The 17468-nt window shown below is 43.5% G+C and overlaps 1 protein-coding gene across 1 annotated transcript in view; it reads left to right on the top strand.

The window, feature by feature from the left end:
- The first annotated feature begins 2465 nt into the window (after positions 1 to 2465).
- Positions 2466 to 17468, top strand: part of UBR5 (ubiquitin protein ligase E3 component n-recognin 5) — a 132420-nt gene continuing 117417 nt past the window's right edge. The window contains 1 exon segment of the mRNA XM_035727246.1: positions 2466 to 2547. Coding sequence (XP_035583139.1) covers positions 2486 to 2547 — 62 coding nt within the window. The 5' untranslated portion in view covers positions 2466 to 2485.

Raw genomic sequence — 17468 nt, 5'->3', positions numbered from 1 at the left:
AGTGGGAGAGGGAGAAGCAGGCTTCCCACGGAGCGGGTAGCCTGATGCGGGGCTCGATCCCAGGACCCTGGGATCATGACTTGAGCCGAAGGCAGACGCTTAACAACTGAGCCACCCAGGCACCCCTGCCCTGGACATTCTTGAAAGCTCAGTTTAAATGACTTTTCTTAATTGTCTTGGCTTGAATCACTTCCTCTGTTAACTTCCATAGCACTCTTACTGCATCTGTCATATCACATTTTTCCTATGGCTTTGAATAAACTGTTCCTTTTAAATTATTAACTAGATGGCAGCTGTGGTATAGTGGAAAGAGCAGTGTAATCAGAATTAGATGACCTGGGTTTCAGTCTCAGCTTCAACACCTACCTAAAGTGCTTGAGCCTCAGTGTTCTCATCTATATAATGGGGATTATATTAATTACCCCAGAGGATGATTTGGGTATCAAAAGACATAGGTATATCAAGTGGTTCGTAGTGAGCACTGTTGAGCCTTACCTTTTACATTTACATTTACATTTACATTTACATTTACATTTACATTTACGTTACCTTACATTTGCTGAGCCTACCGAGTGTTATGAAATGCTCCAGGTGCTTGACAAACATTATCTTATTTAGACTTCACCATAACCCTATGTAGATCTGCAATTACGGAATATTTTACAAATGAGAAAAAAGACATTGTGATAGGCTAAATAATTTAATCAAGGTCACATAGTTAAGTAGCAGAAACAGGACAGAAATCCAGTTCTGTCTGGTTCTACAACCAGCAGTGTCTGTTGGTCTACCCTGCCTCCCTATGGCTTTGGAGGACTAAATACCAGCCTTGAAATCACTTTTTAGTCTAAACTAATCTGGGCCAATTTTGGAGCTGGTGACCTACAAAACTGTTCCATTATCTGTCTCAAGGGGGTACCTACTCCATCCTGATTTATAAATAAATGTTCATCTATTTTGCTCAGAAGAACTTCCTAAGCAAAAGTGTTTACATATGTAATGCATTAACAGAAGAAAAGAGATATTTAACATTAAGAACGTTTCCCAGGACCCCTGATTTAACAAACATCCACACAAACTGGAGAAGCAGCTTAGTTTTCACTCTTTGCCTTGAAAGGGGTACTTGGTTTTTTTGAAGGAGCCATGGAAGGCTTTGAGAAGAAAGCTATGAACTGGTTCCCTAGAAAAAAGTTCCTTAGAAAAAAGATCCATTCAAAAATTTGCCGTTTTGATCCCACTGATCATGAGTTGAAGAACGCCTTTGTAGAAGAGATATATCATCTTTCATTTAAAAGTAGTTAAAAAACCCCATGAATCATTTAAATCAGGAAATTAGTGGAAATTTCCACACTTGGTCTTTGTGCGGGTATATGATGGTGTTGCTGGAGACATGGGGGAGAGTAGGGTGATTAAAGAAGTTGCTGCAAAGTCAGCTCTCTGATCCTACTATAGGACCTTCTGGAAAGGTCCTTACATAACTACCTTACTTCTCCAATAAAAGGCTGTGTATTTCTCGCCCCTTAACTGATTTTGCACTTCCACTTTAAATATAACTGCGGATGAAGGGCAAGAAACAGCAACAAAAACCCCCTAAAGATCCGCAGAATAATTAGGGCTGCCCCAGGGAAATCAGAGCGAGAAGCGCAGGAGCCCCTCTTCCTTCCCACCTCCCCGGGGACACACACTTAGCCTCCCTCCCAGACTTCTTCCCCGCCCCAGCGGGCTCCCCTCCACCTCCTCCTTCCCTAACACGTGCTCTCCGGAACACTCACTCGGGAGCTATCCCACCCCCCGGGGGGGCTGGGCTCGGGGCCGAACGGACCAATCCGCACGCGCCTTACAGCGCCGTGGCCCGACAACGTTGAGCCGCCCAATCGAAAGGGCCTTACCGCCCGTTTCCCGGAGCCCCGCCCCCTCGCAGCCGTGCCCCCGCCCGCCGGTCTCCTCCCTCCTTCTCCTCCTCCCGTTCGCCCCTCCCCCGCCGCTCGGGAGCGGAGCCTGCGAGACGGAGAAACTGGGGCAGAAGTGAAGATGGCGGCGGCGGTGCTGGCGGCGGCGGCGGCTTCTCGCCAGTGACGCGCGGTGCGGGCTCATCTCCCTTCCCACCTCCCTAGTCCGGACCCCGTCCGCCGCCGGGACCACACCGTCCCCGCAGCCCGCCCCTCTCCTCCCTCCCCAGTCGCCCCCTCTCCCGACGCCCGGCCGCCGCTGGCGGCGGCGCGCCCCGGGTCCCGGCCTCGCACTCCTGCGCGCTGTCGCCGGGGGGAGCGGGTGGCGTGTTGATCCGCCTCTGCCCGCCCCGCCGGACCGCGGACACACGCCCGGCAGGGAGGCGGCGGCGGCCCCTGCGCATTTGCTTCCCTCCATTTGGGGACTGGGAGGCGGCGGCGGCGGCGGCAGCGGGTTTTGGGGAGGGGAAGGGGATTCGGGGGGGGTGGGCGAGAGCGGGAGGGGGCCGTCCTCGGGAGGAGGACGAGAAGGAAGCACCATGACGTCCATCCATTTCGTGGTTCACCCGCTGCCGGGCACCGAGGACCAGCTCAATGACAGGTAATAGGGCCGGCGGGCGGGCGGGCGGGGGGAGGGGCGCCTCCCCTCCCCCACGGGGCCGCGCCGGGGCGGGCGCCCGTGTTTACGCGTCGGCCGGCAGGCCAGCGAGGGGGGGGCGTCCTCACTGCCCCCGGCTAGGCCCCTTCCGGGGCAAACTTCTGGTCCCGGGGATCCGGGGCTGCGGGGGGAGCGCGGTGTAGACGGTGTCCGTGGTGTAGACGGGAAAGCGCGCTGCAACCTCTTTCCTCCCCCCCCCCCCCACCCGTCTCCCTCCGAGGAGCCGCGTTGAACTCGGCGGAGATGGGGGGGGAATCCGGCTCCCGGGGGGGGGGCGGGCTGTAATTACCACCCGGCCCAGGCCCGAGGAATCCATATTAGTCAAAGTTGAATTGAGACAGACAATGCGGATGGGGGATGGTGGAGGTAAAAAGAGAGGGAAGAGGAGAAGCGGGGAGAGGGGCCCCGGGGTAGACCGGGCTCGCCCGGGCCCCCGGGAGCTTGTCCGGTGGGGTGGTCTGGACCTGCCAAGCCTGGAGATCCCAGGGGAGGGGGAGGCTGATTCCCGGCAGATCGTGTTGGGGGGGGAAGCGCCATGATTATTGTTATTATTATTAAATTTGAGCTCCTGCAGTGAGGTTTGCCTGCCCGGGAGGGGATGAATTCAGGCGGGGGTGGGGAAGTGGATTGGATTCCCTTTGCTCTCCTTCCGAAACGGGGCTGGTAAGCTCCTTCTCCCAGCCCCTATGGTGGGAGCTTTTTTGTTTCCTTTTTTATTCTAATGATAGTGTTTTCCTGAGTTGTAATTTGACAGCTGAAAACCGTGCGTAGAGTCAAAGGAAAACTCTTACGTTTGCAGTTCGCAATGCTGCTTTCTTAACAAGCTGTAAATTTCTGGGATGGGTTTGCTATGGGCGGAGGAGGAATTATGATTTTTTTTTTTGTCTTTAATAAGAAGGCTATTTTGGCTGTGGATTCCTCCCTTTGCCTCCTCCACCGTTCCCTGCCAGTTTAGGATATTGAATTGCAGGGCCGCATGCTCTCAGGGAACTAAGATAAAGCAGGAAAAGTTCCTTCACTGTTGCAAAACAGACTCGGAGAAGGTTGAGGGAGGCCTCCATTAAAGTAAGTCTTAGAATTTAGGACTCCGATCTACTAATGATGGGCTAAATATTTACAGGGCCAGAAAGTGGGGCATTTTCAGCCTCCCTCTCCCCCAATGATATAGTTGCTTTCTATTTCTTTTGATTATAAATGGCCATCAGGACCCAAGTTTGGAAGTTAGATACGATTTTTGCTAAGTGACCGGGTGACATAAGTTGCATGACGCCGTTTGTCATGCGCTTCCCGGAGGGAGGAAGAGGCCTAACTTGCTGCTAAGATATTGGCCTCGGTCTCCGAGTATCTTAACCGCCTCAGGTGGTGCGGACAGCTGCTCAATGCGAAAGCTGTCCGCTTAGTTTGTGGCAGTGAGTTCAGATTTGTCTAATCTTTGCTTTAGCTGTATTGTATTTAACATGTTCGTGAAACTTTTGAAATACTTTCTGAAAATACTGAAATAAGTTTTGTCATTTTAACATTTTGTTAGGTGATCCTTACTCTGATTTTTATTTCATTAGAGATAGAGATCTCTGAGACTTTAACATAGGTGTTTTTTTTTTTTTTTTGTAAATTTTGGAACTAGGCTCTTGGTGAGGATAACTCTACCCATTCATAGAACCAAGTTAGTAGTGCTTGTCGTGTAACTTAGAACTTAAGAAAATTGCACCAGGCAGGAGAGAGGTGGCCATGTTTTCTATATTAGTCCTACTTTATATATACCAAGAATCCTGACTAGCTTACTCAATTGACTGTGGATGCCAAAACCTATTTTGCCAGTTGTCTTGAGCGCTTTGATTCATTTTTGAACATTCCTTTTACTTCAACTAGTCCTGGGAATTTACAAGAAATGTATCCTTTTTTAAGCTACCTTTTTTCATTCCTAATGTAAACAAGTAATCAGTTTTGGTTTTGATTCTTGTAGTGTCAGTGCACAATATTAAGGATATTTAAACCGTCTTGAGTTTTTATGAAACAGAAGTGGATCTGATTCATATTATAAAATGTGTGTATCGAGGTGGCAGATATTTGAGAAAATAGAAATACTGTAGGTAAAATTTTGGGGACAGAGTTAAGCTGGTAGCAGTAAAGAATGGTCTGTTGAAATTTGTGAGGACAGCATTTGAGACAGCCATGCACCCTGTTTTGATGTAGCTGACTTATGGTGGAGCTGTTCTGTGTCTCCCCTTCAAAGGGAAAGATCCTTTTTGCATACCTCATTGCAGAGTTACAGGATCAACCTATTGCTGCATTGCTTGACAAAAATCTGTGTATAAAACAGACTGACTTTCTGGAGCCTTTTAAATGGAACAAGAAGCCTGGAATATTTTCATCTTCAGATAAAAACTTTACCAAGATTTAGTAAGTTTTGGTAATCGAAAAGGGTTGCCCCTATAGCTTGACTTTTATATGAGAAATGTGTCCATGCCAGGAATGAAATGATAAATGATACTTTTGGATGAAAAGTGGTGTAAATAAGTAGACTTTATTCTTTACATGAAAAGCAGTAAGATTGGACAGGCAGTATGGTATTGCAAATAAATTGCTGAGTTAAAACATAGGGGGCCTCAAAACATCAATATTTTCTTCTCCAAATAAGTTTTCTTTTTAAAATAGCCACATCCTGTTAAAAGTCAGATATTTTGTTGAGTGTAATGGTGTGATGTCTCAAATATCTAAAATATACTCAGTATGAAAAGTTTGTGTTTTTTTTCCTTTGTGCTTTCAGAGTTGCTAATTCCGTAATAATCTTTGTATATTGGGTTAAAATCTTTAATCATTGCCCTGGGAGACCAAATAATGAATGCAGTTGATGAATATAGGTGGGGGTGGTGGCCAGGGCAGAGGAGAGGAATTCAGAGAGCCTAGGATGTTGGTTGTGGCTTCCCAGAGTGATTAAAAGGTCCTTAGTGCTGAGTGGCTGGCCCTGTGCAAATATTCACTGTGTTGAATTGAAACTATCCCTGCTCAGATACTTTTGTGACGTTTTGATTTTCTTTCTAGTGAATTTCTTGAGTTAGTATTCTGTTCCTGCTTGAATCATTGTCTCAGAGAAACAGCAAAAGGATATCAAGAACATGGGAAGAGCTGGAAGTGCCTGCTCACTAAGATCTGGAAAGTGCCAAAGAAGTCCTGTAGACCAGTCTTTTCACTAATGAGTTGAAAAAAACAGGCCTGGAGCTTTGTGGAATTTATCCAGGGGTACACAGTGAGCTACTGACAGATGAGGTCCACATGATGGGTCCCCCCCCCCGCCTCCCCTCCCCGGCCCCCCGGTCCAGGTCTCTTTCCACTGTTCCACATGGCCTGTGTTCAGAGATATCCTTGCCTTTTGAGGCATGGCAGCCTTAGAGCAGCCACCTGTCTTAGAGTTTTGATTTCTTCTTCCCCTCACCTCCTCCTTCCACTTAGGCCTTTTGTCAGGGGCCTGACCCTCTTAACCCTTTCCTAGAACTGGCCTAGGAGAGGCCTTTTTAAGGTGATGTGGGTATGCCGTGACTTGTCCCTGGCCTGAATTATTCCTCACGGTGCAGGTTGGTTACAGCAGGAACCAGGTCTCACTGTTTGTCTATATGTGGAATTTTCCCATGAGCTTTGCTTTTTGGCATTGTAATGTGTTGTGCAGTCAAACAGTCTGGGTTGAGATTGTCATATCAAAAGGTTTTTTCTCTAAGGAGCTTCCCCTTTAGGTACTGTAAGGCTCCCAGGTAAGATAATATGGAGAGGAGTTAGAAATTTGGGATATCTAAGTCTGGGTTTGTCTCAGTCCTGCTACTTACTATGTGCTGGTAGGCAAGTCACTTAACCACTTAGAGCCTTACTCCCTTGTCTCCCCCCTGCTCCCCCTCCCCATCTCTAAATCGGGCATAGTACCCATCTCAAGGTTGGTAGGGAACAACTGAGATAGTGGGTAGGAAAACACAAATAATATAATGTGGGTAATGTGGAAAATATGAAGAGATGGTTACTTTTGACTGCTTTTATGTGTTGTCTGATTTTCAAATCAAAAAGCAGGAAATCAAAGAGATTGCTCTAGACTATCCTTACCATTGAGTGCAGAATCCAGACAGTCTTAGATCAGTGGTTCTCAACTGGGTGCAGTTTTGTGTCGTGTGTGTGTGTCCCCCACCCCGGGTATATTTGGCAGTGTTTGGAGATACTTTTTTGATTGTCACAGCGGGAGCATTGCTACTGGCCTCTAGTGGATAGAGGCCAGGGAAGCTGCTAAACATCCTACAACGCATAGTACAGCTCCCACACGAAAAGAATTATCCTGTCCAAAATTCTAGTTGTGCTGGGGTTGAGAAACTCTGTCCTAGCTTATCTTGAATATATACAGATGTAAAAATAAATGTAAGTGACTTTTGTGAAGAAAAATTCCAGCAATATAAGTTGTTAGTTTCATAATGTGACTATTTAACATTAAAATTATAAAGTCCGTTCCTTGGCAACACTAGCCACATTTCAAGTGCTCTGTAGCCCCATATAGCTAGTGGCCACCATATAGGACAGTGCAGATAACATGTCAGTGTCGTCACTGAAAGTGCTGTTGGACAACAATGATGTAGAAAGTGCTTTTTTGCACAGGGCATGGCATTCAGTAAGTGGTCCTGATTTTTATTAGGAACTGTTGGGTTTTAAAGACTCAGGGATGATATCCTTGCCCTCTCAGTAGGCGCCTGAACACATGCCAGGGATTACATGGAACTGAACCAAGGTTGTGGTGGGTAGATGTTATAATAGTGGAAAGCTGCCTGAAATTTCAGTATGCTACACCAAAAAACACAAGTATTAGTCTGTGTGGGATAGAGCATCACATCACCAAGCCAGAGGGAAATCTCACTGATGATTGAGATTGTTACCCGAGCACAGTAATACTAGAGGACTGTACTGGAAAGGTACAGGCAAGTTTAACTGAAATGACTAAATGAAGCTGATTAAGGAAAGTCAGCTTAAAGACAGGGTATGAAATAGCCAAACAAAAAATTGAAAATCAAAACAAAGCATATCAGTTTTATAAATCAAGAAATCAGGGACTAAATTGTAGGCTTAGGAGTGAACACTTGTGAAGGAAGTTACGCTGTATACGGAAGTGCAACTAGGAATAATGGGGTGAATTTTAAGAAAAATAAGGATTTTTCCCTAGCAGTTAGGTTATTTAGGAACTGGTCTTTAAAGGAAAGTGGAATCACTGAAGGCTGCATCAAATTGCACTGCAGTAGGGGCGCCTGGCTGGCTCAGTCGGTGGAGCATGGGACAGTTGATCTCTGGATTAGAAGTTTGAGCCTCATGTTGGGTATAAGTGTACTTAAAAAAATAAAATCTTTAAAAAATAATTACACTTCAGTAGCTCCTATGGGGTGTAGGAATGGCTTTGTTTCTTGTCCAGAAGTAATTTGAACTAGTCCATTTATTGCTCTGTATCATCATCTGCATATAGAAACCCTACATTGTCTTTAAAAGAAGCACCAATCAAGTGATTTTTCTTAAATTGTGTGCATATTTAGTTTAAAAGTTCAATCTTGTAGCATGCTTGTATTTCTAGTGGTGTTTAACCTGGTCTTCATCTATCAGAAATCCCTTGTTTTCCTTAAGTGGTGATTGTGTTTTTCTTCTTACCAGGTGTTCTGATTATTGTATGTAGATGGAGAATAATTGAGGGGGAGTGAGTACTTTGATGCTGTGGACAGTGTGCTCTCCCCTTTCTGTGGTTGCTCTTCTGGGGGAGGTATAGGAACTACTTTTTCTCTGCCTCCTGCAGTTTCCGGCAAGGGATGAATCCAAATTACTGCCACATGTTCCTCCTGATTCCCTGTTAGGTTTCTGTCACTTCTGAAGGGATCCAGAACCAGGACCGGGTATCTTCCATTGGGCAGCTTGGCAGCTCATGATCTGTAGGGCAGAGAGGACATGTGGGCTGATTTTGCTGGCAGCGGCTGCTCATCTTTCTGCCACTTCGGAGAGCTGGAAGCTACTGAAGAATGTGCACAACACCTGCATCCAGAGACAGGAGTCATATGTGGTTAGCAGCCACCCCATACCATTCCAGAACGTTTCTGGTTTCACAAAACTCTTCTTGAGTGGAGGGGCTAGGGCAGTTGGTCTTTTTCTTTTCTTCTCTAGGGCCTCTTGATTCCTCAAAAGACTTTGTAAAAAGCTTTTTCAGCTTTCATGAAGATTTGATCATTTGGTGAATTCTAGGACATTCTTGAGGGGTGATAGCATTGGTTTTTGGGCGTGGTATGTTTAAACCATTTGTTTTTTCTTTGGAATGGAGTTTTTCTGACAACACTGAATTTATAAGAGTAACATAACCTAACCAAATTGTAGTAAAAACATTTACTGTGGCTTTTCTGATTAAGAGGTTCTTTGATTTAAAGTAGTACTTCTTATAGTGTCTAAATGGACCACCATCATCAGGCGCACAAAAGCTTAAGGATTACTGTATAAAAGGCTCTTGTTCACATTCCTTTTATTACAATTAAAATAATTGATGACAGCAGATAGAGCTGTGCTTGCCAGGGCCTCACTGGCCCCAGACTTCCTCTCCCCCTTAGACTACAGGTTCTATATAGGCTGTTGGCTTGAGAATAGAGTATTTTCCTGCTCCTCGAAGCTAGAGTAATTTTTGTTTTTTCTACAAATGAGATTTTAAAAGTTTGAGTAAAGTTCCATAAATATTAGGTCCTCCCTAGAACTCTTAAGACACTGAGAGGGTAGCTTTTTAATAACACACGTCAGTACTCATAGGGTTACAGTCCAGCTGGGGGAGTGAAGCTGATCCAGACCACTAGCAAACTTTGAAAGACTGGTGCAAGAGGTAGTGGAGTTTAGCCTGTACAAATATTTGCCATGTGTTGCCAGCACAGAGTTGGAAAACTGTGTTAGATTCGTTTTCCTTATTCAGTAAACGTTTGTGTGCTTCTCACCCGCAAACATTGTGCTAACCCAGCAGTGGGTTTCACTTGTTGCACTAACTGTGATTCACCTGTTGCACCAACCCTTTCTGGAACTTTGGGTTGAGAGGCAGTTGGAACATTTTCTGCCTCGTTGGGCAAGTTTGGAGAATAGTGAGGTGATAGATTAGTGGGCCCAGGGAGCGGCATCAGGTGGGTGTGCCATGTATTTTTTTTAACTTTTTTTTTTAAAGGATTTTTTAAATTTATTTGCGAGAGAGAGAATGAGAGATAGAGAGCATGAGAGGGAGGAGGATCAGAGGGAGAAGCAGACTCCCCGCCGAGCTGGGAGCCTGATGTGGGACTTGATCCTGGGACTCCAGGACCATGACCTGAGCTGAAGGCAGTTGCTTAACCAAGTGAGCCACCCAGGCGCCCTTTTTTTTAACTGTTTACTTTGAAATGATTATAGACTCACAAGTAGTTGCAAAAATAGTGCAGAGGGCCTGTGTCCCCATAATCTGGCTTACCCTAATGGTAACATCTTGATTTTACCAAGTATTTTTGATATCCTTGCAAAGTGCTAGAGATTTAAAGGAGCATTTCCCCATATGCATTTTTTGAAAATTGCTTATTTCTCTGCTAAGATAACATAGATTAGAAGACACAGATTTAGAGAAGACTTGGTATTCTTAGACGAGTTTGAATTGATGAGATATATTCTAGGTAGTGAGTAAGTTTTTAGTCATTCGGTCTTTGACATGATGGTGAGTGGAATCTAAATTGGGGGCAGTCAGTGGTCAGGGATTTGTTTTTTTTTGTATCTGACGCTAATTGGCTATGTGACCATGAGTCAGTGGTACAACTATTATTTGTAAGTGAACGAATTGGGCCGGATCATGTAGGTTTTCTCTGTTCAGTTTCTATGCTCTTGGGATTGTGCTAAGGAAAGGATTTTTGTATTGTAGAATGGTTCAGCGGGAGAAGGAACTGCATCTACGGTTGTCTATGATTTCTTTCACTTAAATTTCATCGTTGAATGGAAAATGAACAAAAAGTGGGAGAATAAATTTTTACTTTTACTCAACTCAGTAACTATTTTGCCAACTAAATTATATACATTGGGATACAAAGATGATGGCCTCTGCCCTCATGGGGCATTCATTTTACAGGAGAGGCAAACAGGTAACAGGGAATTAAGTGCTACTAGGTAGTATAAATGACAGGGAAACGGAGCTGATAATTAAACCTGGTGCTTATGAAGGGCTTTGAAGACAGGGTTTTGCAGGGTGTGGAGACTGGTTGGTTCATTCTCTTATTTCTGTTCTCTTGAGCGTGACGAATTTTCTTTTAGAGGCGTGGAAGATACTGTCAGCAATCAGGGCTTCACCAGGGGGTGCTGTTGATAATCAGAGTTCTGTGATAATGTGTTGTGTGAGAGCAGTGTGTGAGAGCAGTTTACATATGGACAGTGGGTTTGTTGTTGTTGTTGTTTGTTTGTTTTTGTTCCTTTGCTTTTTGTTTGCGAAAGGTACTGTCCAGGCATAAGACAAGAAGGTAGGTCTCAGCGGGGTGTGAAAACAGGTTGCTTCTTCCTAATGCTTAGACTGGCTTATTGTTGGAGTTGGCAAGGAAGGGAGAGGGGATACTTGAAGAGCTTAGGGGGGGGTGTCTGTGCTCCTTTCTGCTCACTCGTGTTGCGCAGGCTGGGATTGACCCTGTGACCACCTTGAATACTACCAGGAAAGAGACCCTTAAATGTGCGGCTGTGTGTCCTGATTCCTTCATTGTTATTGTCTTCATTTAAAATACTTAATTTCAGGGGCACCTGGGTGGTTAAGCATCCTACTCTTGATCTCGGCTCAGGTCCTGATCTCAGGGTTGTGAAATCGAGCCCCACTCTGCATCCAGCTCTGAGCTGGGTGTGCAGCCTTCTTGAGATTCTCTTTCCCTCTGTTCCTCCCCCCCTTAATAGATAAAATAAGATATTTAATTTTATATAGTACTCTGCCAGAAATATTTCAAGATTATTTGTGGTTATAGGTATTCATGGGATAGAACTGTTTTAATGGACATGGAATTTCACATCAGATTTAAGAGCCGAAGGTGAGATGAAATAGTCAAAAATATGTGGGGGCACCTGGCTGGTTCAGTCTATAGAACATCCAACTTTTTTTTTTTTTTTGAGCATTCAACTTTTGATCCCGGGGTCATGAGTTCGAGCTCCAGTTTGGGTTTAGAGATTACTTAAATACATGTCTGAATTTAGATGTATCTGCTTAATCCTTTAAGTTTTGCACTAACTTTTCATCTGTCTTCAGGTTTATGATACTGACATTCAATATCAAGTATTAAAATTCCTACAGAATTTGAGCGTGTTACTGTATATCTGTAGGATTTTATGTACCATAGATGGGTCCTGATGGGAAGAGCTGTGAGAACTAAAAAGCTACCAGACTCGGTGTCAGGAGACTTGGTCCTTTTGCTAACTAGTTGTGTAGTCTTGGGCAAGTCATTGCCCTGCAGTGAGTCTTAGTTTATTCATTTATAAGATGGGGGGATGTGTTTGATGTCTGAAAGTTCATTTCAGCTTGGAGTCTCTGTGAACTGTAGGGATGTACCTACTCTTTTATGAGCCGTAGTTGATGTATGTTCCTCAGCTTTGCCACTTTAAGATTTAATTTTTATTTCCTGCCTTAGACCTGCTCTTCTTCCTTCTTGGACTCATTCTAATAGGTATGTAAAAGCAGTGGACATTCTAAATTCTTACCACCTTGTTGGGTTAAGTGGAGGGGAGCTCTTAAAAACCATCTCAACTCTTCTATATCTTTTTAAAATATTTTAAACTGTCAGAGCCAATGTATTTAACTTGACATGAATGAATTCATTGCAGTTATATTATCTTTTAATTATATTTTCCATGTAAACCTAATGGGGAAGTTTCCGTGTGGCAAAAGTTTATTTGAAGTAAGGGGTGATAGCAAAAGCACATTGACAGTGTAACGTCTCCTGGGATTGGGAGTTTTTGTTCCCCTTTGGTTTCCAGTGAGTTGAGACTGTTCTTTTTGGAGGACTATTTAGTAGGTCCCAGTACTGTCAGGTGCTCATCAGGAATTTGTTCAATTTTTCAGGATACCTATTATCATTCTGTATATTAGTCTGTAATAGTTGACGTTAGTTTTTAACTTGAGTAGCCTGCAAGTCTACTTGACATTGACTGCTGAGTCATTTTTGAGATGTTCAGAATTTTACACCACAAGGGGGATTTTAGGGTTTTTCATATTTTACAGCTGATGAAATTGAGGGCGGGGGCGGGGGGGCCCAAGTGATTAGTTAAGTGGCAAAGACTAGACTCTGCGTAAGTCAGCTTTTTTTTTTTTTAATTTTATTTATTTGAGAGAGAGAGACACAGAGAGGGAACACAAGCAGGGGGAGTGGGAGAGGGAAAAGCAGGCTTCCCGCTGAGCAGGGAGCCCGATGCAGGGCTCGATCCCAGGACCCTGGGATCATGACCTGAGCCGAAGGCAGACGCTTAATGACTGAGCCACCCAGGCGTCCCTTTTTTTTCTTTTTAAAGATTTTATTTATTTGAGAGCGTGAGAGAGAGAGAGAGCGCGCACAAGCAGGAGGGAGCGGCAGAGGGAGAGGGAGAAGCATACCTTCCCACTGAGCAGGGAGCCTGTCGCAGGGTTCAAGCCAGGGACCTCGGGATCATGACCTGAGCTGAACGCAGACGCTTAACGAATTGAGCCACCCAGGTGCCCCTGCACTAACTCAGCTTTATTTCTTTTCCTTTTCTTTCTGGAATGGGCGTGGGAAATTACTTGTTTTTCTAATGCATATTTATTACTATATATAAATGCAATTAAATATTGATATATACACTTTGTGTACACACATGCCATTAAAGGAGCAAATTTGGGGGGCTTCTGCTACATTATCAGTTCTAGTCTTGGGTGCACGGTGGTGGAGCTTAGTTGGTGGTACGGTGAAAGAAATTTTGGATTCTTCCCCAGAGGCACATAGCCTGGTCTTGTGAAGAAGGGAAGCTTTCCAGAAGAGTCAAACGGAGGATCGGGATTCTGAGTAGGAGGTAGGCTGAGAGGACCCTGGTCGCCAGAGGTGTGGTGCAGGGCAGGGCGTTGGGGACTGGAAGAGCTTTGTAGGCAGAAGGAACTGCATGTGTGAAGACCCTACGGTGAGAGAGGGCAGTACATTTGAGGAACTGTACGAAGCCCAGAGTGCTTAGAGCAATGAGTACATAGGGTTTCCAATCAGTTGAATAGCTCTTGTAGAAAGGAATACAGTGTTAACTGTCTTCAAAAATGAGCTTGGTATTATCATGAAAAATAAATTTGACGTGCTAGGTTATGTATTGGCTGTAGCTGATTAATTTAGTGGGTTAGACTTAGCAACTGAACCAGCGCAGTAAAGAGTGTGAATTCCATCCCAGTTTAGGACAGTTGCTTGATTTCATGGCTACAAATAGCATCCTTTACCTCCATCCAGCCTAGTTGTTGGAATTTGCTACTGTTAATGAAGATGAACCAGCTTGGATGGGTGGTTCAGTTCTGATGCTTCATTGCTGTTGGGAAAACACTGCAGATGCTACGGATGAGCTAGTAATGTCACTGAGATGAAGAATAATGCATTTTTCTAAGAGAGAAAATAGTCTGTGATCTTAACCATGTTAAGGACAAAAGTTTCATAAGAAGTGCTTGAGGAAAATGACAGTGCACTTGTCTGGGTTATGGATGAATTACTTTTGATGTCTCTGTTTTAGCATTTTATATGCTTCTGTGTGAGTATGTGTTTTTTAAATAATAGAAACAATAAATCCCTAACAAAGTGTTTTAGTTTAGTTAGCTATTCACATGTACTATTCACAGATGTACTAACTATGATACCTCAGGTACTAGGAATGCAAAGACCACACACAATAAGCTTGTCTTCAAAGAGGCAACCTCTCAGCATTCCCATGAAACATGAAAAGCATTGAATAAAGAACACTTAATTTCATTAAAAAATTTTTTTTCTCTAGAAACCTCTTAAATGAAATATAATTCTTTGTGTAAAACTGAGGGGTGATTCTATAAATAAATTTATTATTTAAAAATTTTTATTTTGAGCTTTGATATTGAACAGAGTTCTAAATTAGGATTAGATATTTGAGCATAATTTTTTATTTGAGCTTATGGAAATTTGTTCACAGCCTGCCCCCAAAGGAATGGTGTGTAATGAAAGCCTGTTGGATTTTGGACAAGAACTTACCATTTCCATTTTACATTCATAGTTCACCCAGGGAGAAGATAGCTTGTAAAAAACATTGCGGTAAAATTTAAGCACTTATTTTTTTCTAGTAAACTGACAGAATTTTTATCATAACAAATATAAATGAACACTATGAGAAAGCATTTTTAAAAAATGCGACCTAAAGTTTGTCTGATTCATTCATTCATTGTTAGTCAACAAATATTTATTGAGGGCTTGTTTTGGGCCAGACTCTTGAGCTACAACAATGAATATAGGAGGCACAAATTCCTTCCCTTGTGGAGCTTACATTGTAGTGACATGCTTTTTGTGTGTTAATTATTAGGAAACACTTCTTTTAAATGTGAGTTGTTTAATTTCCATGTTACATCTATTTGAAATGTATTCTTATTAAAAATTGTATTCAGGGGCACCTGGGTGGCTCAGTCATTGAGCGTCTGCCTTCGGCTCAGGTCATGATCCCAGCTGGGATGAGTCCTGCATCATGCTCCCTGCTCAGCGGGAGACCTGCTTCTCCCTCTCCCACTCCTCCTGCTTGTGTTCCTGCTCTCGCTGTGTCTCTCTCTGTCAAATAAATAAATAAAATCTTTTAAAAAAAAATTGTATTCAGGGGCACCTGGGTGGCTCAGTCGTTAAGTGTGTCTGCCTTTGGCTCAGGTCAGGATCACAGGGTCCTGGGATGGAGCCCCGCATTGGGCTCCCTTCTCCGTGGGAAGCCTGCCTCTCCCTCTCCCACTCCCCCTACTTGTGTTCCCTCTCTCTCTGTGTCTCTCTCTGTCAAATAAATAAGTAGAATCTTAAAAAAAAAATAGTATTCAGTTAGAAATGATGGGAAAGCCCACTGAATTTAACTGTTCTTTGTAATATCCCTAAGTGGTTTATTAAACATTTTCATCACTATGCAGGGCCATTCTTTAGACTTGATTTTCTTTTACTTTGAGCCTGTGAATGCCATCTGGGAATGCTGAGATGTGGCCTCTTTGAAGACAGGCTTATTGTGCGTGGTCTTTGCATTCATAGTACCTGAGGTATCATAGTTAGTACATATTTTTATTAGATTAATTTGAACTTCAAAAAACAAAATATTTTAATAAAAATTGAATCTTAAAACTGTATTTTGATCTTTAGAATAAGGAATGAATTAAGTGTATGGATTTTTTTTTTTGCATGTACTATTCCAATAATATTGAAAGATACCATGGTTTAACTTCACTGCCCCCTCCCATATTTCTTTTTTTATTTTTTTAAAAGATTTTATTTATTTATTTTACAGAGAGAGACACAGCGAGAGGAACACAAGCGGGGGGAGTGGGAGAGGGAGAAGCAGGCTTCCCACTGAGCAGGGAGCCCGATGTGCGACTCAATCCTAGGTCCCTGGGATCATGACCTGAGCTGAAGGCAGACGCTTAACGACTGAGTCACCCAGGTGCCTGCCTTCCTTAAATCCTTACATCCTTGACTGTGTGTGCGTGTGTGTGTTTTTGGTTAGGTTGATTTCCCCCTCAACATTCTATTATAAACATTTTCAAACTGCAGAAAAATTGAAAGAATAAACAATAAATTACTTGGGGGGCGCCTGGGTGGCTCAGTTGTTAAGTGTCTGCCTTCGGCTCAGGTCATGATCACAGGGTCCTGGGATGGAGCCCTGCATCCGGCTCCCTGCTCAGCGGGAAGCCTGCTTCTCCCTCTCCCCTGCTTTGTGTTCCCTCTCGCGCTGTGTCTCTCTCTGTCAAGTAAATAAAATAAATCTTTAAAAAAAGAACAATAAATTACTTGGTTATACTTCTTCTAGATTCAGTAATTGTTACCATTTTGCCAAATTTGCAAAGTGTGTTTGTGTGTGTGTGTGTATATATATATACACACACACAAGATAAATATAAAAACTTTGGACTGTTTGGAAGTTGCAGTCCTCATGATGCTTTATCTTTTAAATACATGTATCTCCTAAAAACCTGGACTTTCTTCTGTACAACCACCATACCATTATCACACCTTAGAAAATGAACAGGAATTCCTTAATACCATCCAATAGCTGGTATATATTCAAGTTTTCCCAACTTGTCTTTTTTTTTTTTTTTTTTTTAAGAAATCTTACAAAAGATTTTTGACAGAGACAGACACAGTGAGAGAGGGAACACAAATGGGGGGAGTGGGAGAGGGAGAAGCAGGCTTCCCACTGAGCAGGGAGTTCGATGTGGGGCTCGATCCCAGGACCCTGGGATCATGACCTGAGCCGAAGGCAGACGCTTAACGGCTGAGCCACCCAGGTGCCCCCAACTTGTCTTTAAAATATCTATATATGGGGCGCCTGGGTGGCGCAGTCAGTTGGGCTTCTGCCTTCAGCTCAGGTCATGATCCCAGAGTCCTGGGATTGAGTCCCACATCAGGCTCCTTGCTCAGTGGGAAGCCTGCTGCTCCCCCTGCTTGTGCTCTCAATCTCTCTCTCTCTCTCTGATAAATAAATAAAATCTTAAAAAAAACTATAATAATTGGGTTTATCAAATCAGAATTCAGTCAAGGTTCACACATTGCATTTGGTTTCATTTGAATTTTGTCTTGGAGTCATTTTTACAAAAATGTTTGCAATTTTTACAAGGGTCACCCTTAGTGATTGAAATATGGAAATCATTCTATTTGAAAGTGCAATTGTTGTTT

The sequence above is a fragment of the Zalophus californianus genome, chromosome 4 (genome assembly GCF_009762305.2).
Source record: "Zalophus californianus isolate mZalCal1 chromosome 4, mZalCal1.pri.v2, whole genome shotgun sequence".
Classification (NCBI taxonomy): domain Eukaryota; kingdom Metazoa; phylum Chordata; class Mammalia; order Carnivora; family Otariidae; genus Zalophus; species Zalophus californianus.
The sequence above is the reverse complement of the archived record's forward strand: the minus strand, read 5'-3'. Positions and strand labels throughout refer to the sequence as shown.